Genomic DNA, 10,380 nt, shown 5'->3' with positions numbered 1-10,380 from the left:
ATGGTTCTTGGAACTGCTCCTCTCAGACCTGGGAGAATATGAGGCAAAGAACCTGTGTTTCATATCAGACATGCAAAAGGTGAGGATCAATTTGAATCACGATTTGATTTTTAAGGACTTTTTTAATTAATGATGCCTCTTTGAGGACTGGAATGACTATAAATCTTGTCGGGTTTGACTATTTGTGCAGGGGTTAATACCAGCTATCAAAGAACTCGTCCCAGCAATTCCACACAGATTTTGTGTCTGGCATTTGTGGAGGAACTTCTCCAAACAATGGGGCAATGTCGAGCTTAAGGACTTGGTCTAGGAGTGTGCAAGATCGAGGACCCCGGTTGAGTTCGAAAGGAATATGACTAGAGTCAAGAGGATTAATCAACAAGCTTGGGAATACTTAGCCAAGTGGCCGAAGGAAGCTTGGACCAAAGCCTATTTCAGTGAAGGGCCAAAGGTGGACAACATATGCAACAACGCTTGTGAATCCTTCAATGCAAAGACCAAGCATGATAGAGGTAAGCCTATTTTGAGCTTTGCAGAGGAGGTACGTAGAATGGTTATGAAAAGCATGTCTGACAATAGACTGAAGCTTCTGAGTTATCAAGGAATACTTACTCCAGTTCAGCAAAGTAGGCTAGAATCTCTTATTAAGTTATCTAGAAACTGGGTTCCCTACTGGTCGGGTGATGCGAAAGAGGAAGTCTACGAAGTTCAAGGATGGCCTACTAATATGGTGGTAGATTTGGGGAACCATACTTGCTCCTGCAGGTTTTGGCAGTTTACAGGTTGAATTCATAACTGATTTCTTCTTTCAGATGCATACCATGATACATACTTAACTGAATGAAATTATTTTTTGTGAAATATATAGGAATGCCTTGTATGCACGCAATATCAGCCATTCAAGAAAAAAATGATAAGAGGCCTGAGGAGTATTACCACGAATGGTTAACTATGGAGGCGTACAGAAGAACATACCAATTCAATGTTAATCCCATCAAGGGACAAGATCTATGGGAGAAAACTGGTTCTCCTGCACCTGTTCCACTTCCTATCAAACGTAAACCAGGCAGACCAACAACAAATAGAAGGAAGGACAAGGCTGAAGGATCCACTGGCACGAAGACAAAAATGAAAAGGAAGTATGCTCCAATTCGGTGCATGTACTGTGGAGAGCTGGGCTACAATAAGAGAACTTGCAGCAAGAAAAAGCAAGACAATGCTCAAGAGAAAGCAAGGACAATGCAGTTGCAGTTTGTAGCTGTTCAACCACCACAACCTGCACCTGGTTTGGAAGCAGAAAAATAGATCACATTCAGCCCATACAGACACTACCTGCAGTAGCAGTAGCTGCTCCAGATGAATAGACTGAAATTCCTGTTACTAAGCATGCTTAGCTTCCACTGACACAACAATCACAGACCTCAACCAATGTTATTGGTACGCGAAATCGTGAGTTCACACTTCTCTCACAACTCTGCACAGCTGACCAGCAAGTGCACTGGGTCGTCCAAGTAATACCTTACGTGAGTAAGGGTCGATCCTACGGAGATTGTCGGCTTGAAGCAACCTATGGTCATCTTGTAAATCTCAGTCAGGCAGATTCAAATGGTTATGAGGTTTTGATAATTAAAAGAGAAATAAAACATAAAATAGGATAGAGATACTTATGCAATTCCTTGGTGGGAATTTCAGATAAGCGTACCGAGATGCTTTGTTCCCTCTGAGCCTCTGCTTTCCTATTGTCCTTATCCAATCATGCGTACTCCCTTCCATGGCAAGCTGTATGTTGGTGGATCACCGTTGTCAATGGCTACCATCCGTTCTCTCAGTGAAAATATGTCCGCTACGGTTTCCCGCATGGCTAATCAGCTGTCGGTTCTCGATTGTGTCAGAATAAGATCCATTTATCCTTTTGCACACTGTCACTGCGCTCAACAGTCACGAGTTTGAAGCTCGTCATAGTCATCCCATCCCAGATCCTACTCGGAATACCACAGATAAGGTTTAAACTTTCCGGATCTCAAGAATGCTGCCAATTGATTCTAGCTTATACCACGAAGAGTTTTTGCTAATAAATCATATTGACTTGCTGAGTTAATATTTTGTTCTGAGCCAATATGGCATTCAGAGTATCAATCTCAAGAACTACTTTCTTCTGAGTCACCCCATTATTCACAGGATTTCTCTCAGAAGTGTACATGAATGATGAGCGGATATTTTATACGCTTTTTGGGGGTATTTTCAAATAGTTTTTAGTAGGATTTAGCCACTTTTTAGTATATGTTTATTAGTTTTTGTGAAAAAATCATATTTCTGGACTTTGCTATGAATTTGTGTGTTTTTCTATGATTTCAGGTATTTTCTGGTTGAAATTGAGGGACCTGAGCAAAAATCTGATTCAGAGGCTGAAAAAGGACTGTAGATGTTGTTGGATTCTGACCTCCCTGCACTCGAAGTGAATTTTCTAGAGCTACAGAACTTCAAATGGCGTGCTCCCAATTGCGTTGGAAAGTAGACATCCAAGGCTTTTCAACAATATATGATAGTCCATACTTTGAGCACGTTTTGACGACGTAAATTGGCGTCAAAATGCCAGCTCTCTGCCCTCTTCTGGCGTCAAAACGCCAGAGCTGGCATAAAAGTTGGAGTTAAACGCCCAAACTGGCACCAAAGCTGGCGTTTAACTCCAAGAATAGCCTATGCACGTGAAAGCTCCAATGCTCAGCACAAGCACACACCAAGTAGGCCCCAGAAGTGGATTTCTGCACTACCTATCTTAGTTTACTCATTTTCTGTAAACCTAGGTTACTAGTTGAGTATAAAAACTAATTTTAGAGATTTATTTTGTACCTCATGACATTTTCACGTTTTACATTGTATCTCTATGGCATGAGTCTCTAAACTCCATTGTTGGGGGTGAGGAGCTCTGCTGTGTCTCGATGGATTAATGCAATTACCACTGTTTTCTATTCAATCACGCTTGTTTCCGTTCTAAGATGTTCATTCGCACTTAAACATGATGAATGTGATGATCCGTGACACTCATCACCATTCTCAACTTATGAACATGTGCCTGACAATCACCTTCGTTCTATCTTAGATTGAATGTGTATCTCTTGGGTTCCTGGTTCACGAATTTGAGTACCTCTCCTGACAACAGAGTGTTCGAACTTGTGCATCCAGAGTCTTCGTGGTATAAGCTAGAATTATTGGCAGCCATTCCTGAGATTCGGAAAGTCTAAACCTTTTCTGTGGTATTCTGAATAGGATCTGGGAAGGAATGACTGTGATGAGCTTCAAACTCGCGAGTGTTGGGCGTAGTGACAGACGTAAAAGGATCACTAGATTCTATTCCAACATGATCGAGAGCCGACAGATGATTAGCCATGCGGTGACAGCGCACATGGAGAATTTTCACTGAGAGGATGGGAAGTAGCCATTGACAACGGTGACACTCTACATACAGCTTGCCATGGAAGGAGCCTTACGTGCGTGAAGAAGAAGATAGTAGGAAAGCAGAGATTCATATGACAAAACATCTCCAAAACTCCAACCTGTTCTCCATTATTGAATCATAAGTACCTTTTATTTCATGCTCTTTTATTACATTACAAACAAAAACCCTTTTCATTATCAATCTCCTGACTAAGAGTTACAAGGTAACCATAGCTTACTTCAAGCCGACAATCTCCGTGAGATCGACCCTTACTCACGTAAGTTATTACTTGGACGACCCAGTGCACTTGCGGAATTGCAAGTGTGATTGCAATTTCATGCACCAATGAACTGGTTATTTGCAACTATTTCAATGAGTTCCTGGGCTTCTGCAGGCATTTTCAGATGAAGAGATCCACCAGCAGAGTGGTCCAATGACATCTTGGATAACTCAGAAAGACCATCATAGAATATACATATGATGCTCCATTCTAGAAACATGTCAGAAGGATATCTTTTGGTTAATTGCTTGTATCTTTCCCAAGCTTCATAGAGGGATTCACCTTCTTTCTGTCTGAAGGTTTGGACGTCCACTCTGAGCTTACTCATCTTTTGAGGTGGAAAGAATTTGATCAAGAAAGCATTGACCAACTTGTCCCAAGAGTTCAAGCTTTCTCTAGGTTGTGAGTCCAACCATGTCCTAGCTCTATCTCTTACAGCAAAGGGAAAAAGCATAAGTCTGTAGACCTCGGGATCAACCCCATTGATCTTAACAGTATCACAGATCTACAAGAATTCAAATAAGAACTGATGAGGATCTTCTGATGGAAGTCCATGAAACTTGCAGTTCTGCTGCATTAGAGAAACTAATTGAGGCTTAAGCTCAAAGTTGTTTGCTCCAATGGCAGGAATTGAGATGCTTCTTCCCTAGAAGTTCGAAGTTGGTGCAGCATAGTCATCAAGCATCTTCCTTGCATTGTTGTTGTTATTTTTGGTTGCCATGTCTTCTTCTTTTTCGAGAATTTCTGTCAGGTCTTCTCCAGAGAGTTGTGCTTTAACTTCTCTTAGCTTCCTCTTCAAAGTCCTTTCAGGTTCAGGATCGACTTCAACAAGAATATCTTTATCCTTGTTCCTGCTCATGTGAAAAAGAAGAGAATAGAAAAGAAGAGGAATCCTCTATGTCACAGTATAGTATTCCTTTATGTGAGTAGAAGAAGAGAAGAAGAGAAGAATGAGGTAGAGAGAAAATAAAGAGAATTCGAACAGAGAGAGGGAGAGAGGGTACGAATTTTAAGAAGGAGATAAGTGTTAGTAAATAAATAAATAAAAAGAAAGAGATGAGAGAGACGAGAAATTTGAATATTAAATAAAAGAAAAGGAAAAAATATTTTTATTTTTATTTTAAATATTAGTTAGTATTCGAAAATTAAGAAAGGAATAAAATAAAATAAGAGTTTAAAACAATTAGTTAATTAAAGAGGTTTTTGAAAAAGTTGTTAGTGGTTTTTGAAAATTAGAGAGAGAAAAGTAGTTAATTGAAAAAGATTTGAAAATAACTTTTGAAAAGATAAGAAGTTAGAAAAAAAAATTTGAAATTAAGTTTGAAAAAGATATTATTTGAAAAAGATTTGATTGAAAAAGAGATAAAAAAAAGATTTGATTTTTAAGATTAAAATTGATGACTTGACTAAAAAGAAACTAAAAGATATGATTCTAGAATTTAAATATTGAACATTTCTTAATAAGAAAGTAACAAACTTGAAATTTTTTGAATCAAATCCTTAATTGTTAGCAAGGTTTTCGAAAATATGAAATAAAAATAAAAAAAAGATTTTGAGAATCAATTTTTAAATTTTTGAAAATATTAAGAAGAAAAATGAAAAAGATTTGAGTTTTGAAAAAGATTTGAAAACATAGAATTTTTAAATTGAAATTTTGACTTGACTAATAAGAAACAACTATTTTTTTTAAATTTTTGACTAAGTCAACCCAAAATTTCGAAATTTATAAGTAAAATAGGGAAAAGATATTTTTTTGATTTTTGAATTTTAATGAAGAAAGAGAAAAACAACAAAATGACTCAAAACATACAAAATTAAGATCAAAACCAATAATGTATGTAAAAACACTTTGAATGTCAAGATGAATACCAAGAACACTTTGAAGATCATGATGAACATCAAGAACTTATTTTTGAAAAATTTTTAAAAAAAGAAACACATGCAAGGCACCAAACTTAGAAATTTTTAATGCTTAGACACTAACAAATTAAAAATGCATATGAAAAACAAGAAAGGACTCAAAACAAGAAAATCACAAGATCAAACAAAGACAATCATCAAGAACAACTTGAAGATCAAGAAGAACATATGCATGAATTTTCGAAAAATGCTAGAAAAATAAAAACATGCAATTGAAATCAAACTTAAAATTAGACTCTAGACTCAAACAAGAAACACAAAAAATTTTTTTTGGTTTTTATGATTTTATTAAAATTTTTTTTTGAAAAATTTTTGAAAATTAGAAAAATTTTTTTAAAAATTTTCGAAAAATTAGAAATTTTTTTTTTTGAAAATTTTTTAAAAATTACCTAATCTAAGCAACAAGATGAACCGTCAGTTGTCCAAACTCGAACGATCCCCGGCAACAGCGCCAAAAACTTGGTACACAAAATCGTGAGTTCACACTTCTCTCACAACTCCGTGCAGCTGACCAGCAAGTGTACTGGGTCATCCAAGTAATACCTTACGTGAGTAAGGGTCGATCCTACGGAGATTGTCGGCTTGAAGCAAGCTATGGTCATCTTGTAAATCTCAGTCAGGCGGATTCAATTGGTTATAAGGTTTTGATAATTAAAAGAGAAATAAAACATAAAATAGGATAGATATACTTATGCAATTCATTGATGGGAATTTCAGATATGCGTATGGAGATGCTTTGTTCCCTTTGAGCCTCTGCGTTCCTATTGTCCTGATCCAATTATGCGTACTACATTCCATGGCAAGCTGTATGTTAGTGGATCACCGTTGTCAATGGCTACCATCCGTCCTCTCAATGAAAACATGTCCGCTACGGTTTCCCGCATGGCTAATCAGCTGTCGGTTCTCGATTGTGTCGGAATAAGATCCATTGATCCTTTTTCACACTGTCATTGCGCCCAACAGTCACGAGTTTAAAGCTCGTCACAGTCATCCCATCCCAGATCCTACTCGGAATACCACACACAAGGTTTAGACTTTCCGGATCTCAAGAATGCTGTCAATTGATTCTAGCTTATACCACGAAGACTCTGATCTCACAGAATGGAAGGCTCTGTTGTCAGGAAAGGCAACCATGCGTCATGAACCAAGAGGCCAAGAGATACACACTCAAGCTCTCGCAGATAGAACGGAGGTGGTTGTCAGGCACGCGTTCATAAGGAAGGGTGATGATGAGTGTCATGGATCATCACATCCATCAGGTTGAAGTACGAGTGAATATCTTAGAACAAGAATAAGCGTGAATTGAATAGAAAAATGATAGTACTTTGCATTAATTCATGAGGAACAGCAGAGCTCCACACCTTAATCTATGAGGTGTAGAAACTCCACCGTTGAAAATACATAAGTAATGAAGGTCCAGGCATGGCCGAATGGACAGTCCCCAAAAAGTGATCAAGAGATCAAAAGTGATCCAAAGATAGTCTCAAAAATGATCTAAAGATATGAATACAATAGTAAAAAGTGCTATTTATACTAAACTAGTAAATTAGGTTTACAGAAAATGAGTAACTAAGTGTAAATAGTGCAGAAATCCACTTTTGGGACCTACTTAGTGTGTGTTTGGGCTGAGCATTGAAGCTTTCACGTGCATAGGCTCTTCTTGGAGTTTAAACGCCAGTTTTGGTGACAGTTTCGGCATTTAACTCCAGCTTTGGTGCCAGTTCTGGCATTTTACGCGAGAAAAGAGTCTATAGTGGGTGTTTGGACGCCAGTTTGGACCATCAAATCTCAGGCAAAGTATGGGCTATTCTACATTGCAGAAAAGCCCAAGATGTCTACTTTCCAACGCAATTGAGAGCACTCCAATTGGGTTTTTGTAGCTCCAGAAAATTCACTTCGAGTGTAGGGAGGTCAAAATCCAACATCATCTTCATTTCTTTCTCAGCCACTGAATCAGATTTTTGCTTAAGTCCCTCAATTTCAGCCAGAAAATAGCTAAAATCATAGAAAAACACACAAACTCATAGTAAAGTCTAGAATTGTGATTTTTGCATAAAAACTAATAAAAATATACTAAAAAGTAACTAAAACATATTAAAAACTATGTAAAAACAATGCCAAAAAGCGTGTTAATTATCCGCTCATCAGTTACTCAGGTTATCTTCTAAAGGGTTTTAAATTGAGCATTAGTTACTTGTAGCTATTTTTATTTGAGACAATGATAATAACTGTTTGATGCAGAGTAGAGGTAGAGGAAGGCCTCCAAAACTCCATGTCACCAGGGCCAGGGCAAAGGAAAATGCCTCTCCAGGACCAGTTGTTATATCTGCTGAAACCATCAAGGGTAGCAGCTCTGCAACAGCCATGAAACTTGCCAGCTTCATGACATTTGTTCTAACTCTGGGTTTCAAACCTCCCAGAAAAAAAGACATGGAATGACTTCAAGACTTGAAGATATAAAATATAGGGCAATTAGTATCTGTTATTTTGTTAGAGCCAAATTTTACCATTTATAAATAATGTGGTAGTTGTGGTATCTTCAATAGCCCTGTTTTTTGTATAGCCCTTTATGGTATACTGCTATTCAACTGTCAGCTACTACCTTTTTTGTTATTATCATGTTAAAACAATGTTGTTATTTGAATATGAGACAATGGAAACTAGTACACCATTGGTGATGTTATGCTTTTCCTACTTAACTTAATTTTAATTATGCTTATTCTGATTTGCTTACATTATGTTATGATCAACAACAATGTTGGATGTAAATAACCTTTCTACTAGTAAAGAAACATGAACATACAATGTTTTCACAACAACAACAAACTATCAACGTTCACAACATCCACGTTTTCACAGTAACTGCTTCACTTCCCACCAAAGAACATACACATAATCATAAAAACCACAATCACAATTATTAATACAAAATACAGTTGCATCCTAAGTGCTTTAACTTCAGCCTCTAAGCTCATCATTCTCCATGATATGTTATGGTTCAAGAAAACAACATCACTCTCCATTTTTGCATCACTTTTAACTTCTCCTAAGTGCTCTAATCCTTCATACTCGTCATCCTCAGCCCACCTAAAGTAATTGTAGTGGGTACAAAAATGTCAAAATCCCACTTAAACAATTAGAAGTTTCAACAACACTACATTCATAACTCACCCGGTATCTTGGACAAGCATGGAACAATCTATCAGGATTTTCTTTTGTCCCAGACTTCTTGATCACTGTCTTCAGCCTACAAAAGCACACTAGGTCGTAGTTCTTCCTCTGCCACCGCAGTGAAGAGCTCGAATCATGGCTTCCGTGTGATTGCGACACTTGTCGACTGTGACCCCACCTACGCTACCCATCGTGTAGTTGCTCAAGAATTTTCGGCCTCTGCAAAATCAATCTAAAGCTGCAGCAACAATGGCATTTCAGACGAAGAAGGGATTAAGGTTTATAGACCTTGGATTAATTTGACATACATATGGAAACATATCTTATCACCAGCCACTCTGCACCAAGCTAGGCATGCTGATATGCCACACTGACAGCCACATAAGCAACAGTTATCGGCGTCAATGACAGAATTAACAGAACATTGACGGAAGAACTAACGTTACCAATTTTAAATTTTTCGGGGACAATTTTTATTATCTTTTTCTTATGGGGACTAATTTGGAAATCGGGCTATCCTTCGGGGACCAATTTGGCTATTTACTCGTCAAATATTGCTACAAGGAGATTGGTTGTGACAAAATCGAGAAATATTGGTGATTAATACCTGCATTGTAACAAGGTAACTAGTCACTACTCAACCAATAAACAAATAATTATAGAAAGAACATCTATACTTATTATCTCTCATAGCTTCTATTTTTTTAATTTAAATTTGAAAACCAGAATTCTTGAAATCTCTATTAAGTTCAAATCAAATCACCAAATATTCAAATTAAACTTGGAGAATCAAAATAAAGATAACATAACCAAAATCTTTTTTTCCCACACCTTATTTATTCCCTTCCTTTTCTCCCTTTACCCATTTTGTCTGCACATTTTTCTCCCACAAACAGACAACCTTAAGTCATTATATGTCTCCCGCTTATTAATCATCGCCGCCGCAACCTGCAATACTGCAACCTAAGGAGCAACGACAACCCATTTCTCTCCTTGGAGCCACTGTATATCTGCAAACTGTAAGCCAACGATCGTTCCTGCCCTCATTGTTTGATTGCCTCTACCCTCTTTATTCTCTATATAAAGTGTGAAAGTTTACTATTGTGCCCCCTTTTTTCTTTTGGAATATGTATGTGGTTCTCTAGGCTCTATTGCACAATGAATCCTATGTAATACTTCATATTCTACTGTTAGATAATTTTGGTTACGTGTTAGAAATTTGTGAACTTTTTTATCTTGGTCTCTTGATATACGCATTGCAAATAGATGTATATGTTGTGAAGTGTTCTTTTGGGTAGGTTTTATCGTGAGTTTGGTAAGCGAATAAACAAAACCAAAACTTTCAAATTTGTTAGGTTATGAATTTTAGCATGTATAAGGACTTTTTGATGTGCTTCAAAATTGAAAAAGAAAAGCCTTATTTGAGGATGAAAGAATATAGAGTTTTTTACAAATAATTCATCCTTGTTATACAACTTACACGAATTTTGAATATGCTATATTATGATCTTTTGAGGACATGTGTAATTTTGAATGTGTAGTACCTTTGGATGTGTTAGTTATTGATTTTGAT

The 10,380-nt window shown here is 37.1% G+C and overlaps 1 protein-coding gene and 1 non-coding gene across 2 annotated transcripts; both read left to right on the top strand.

Moving 5' to 3' along the window:
* Window positions 1–352: 352 nt before the first annotated feature.
* LOC114924168 (uncharacterized) lies at window positions 353–1,305 on the top strand. The gene is made up of 2 exons (XM_029287756.1): window positions 353–782; window positions 869–1,305. Exons 1-2 carry the CDS (start codon window positions 353–355, stop codon window positions 1,303–1,305), a joined length of 867 nt encoding a protein of 288 aa, XP_029143589.1.
* Window positions 1,306–3,934: 2,629 nt separating this feature from the next.
* LOC112716008 (small nucleolar RNA R71) lies at window positions 3,935–4,038 on the top strand. Its single transcript, XR_003160127.1, has one exon. It is a non-coding gene; the product is annotated as a small nucleolar RNA R71 (small nucleolar RNA).
* Window positions 4,039–10,380: the final 6,342 nt, after the last annotated feature.

The sequence above is a fragment of the Arachis hypogaea genome, chromosome 1, assembly GCF_003086295.3.
Source record: "Arachis hypogaea cultivar Tifrunner chromosome 1, arahy.Tifrunner.gnm2.J5K5, whole genome shotgun sequence".
Classification (NCBI taxonomy): domain Eukaryota; kingdom Viridiplantae; phylum Streptophyta; class Magnoliopsida; order Fabales; family Fabaceae; genus Arachis; species Arachis hypogaea.
This window is presented reverse-complemented; position numbering and strand designations above follow the sequence as displayed.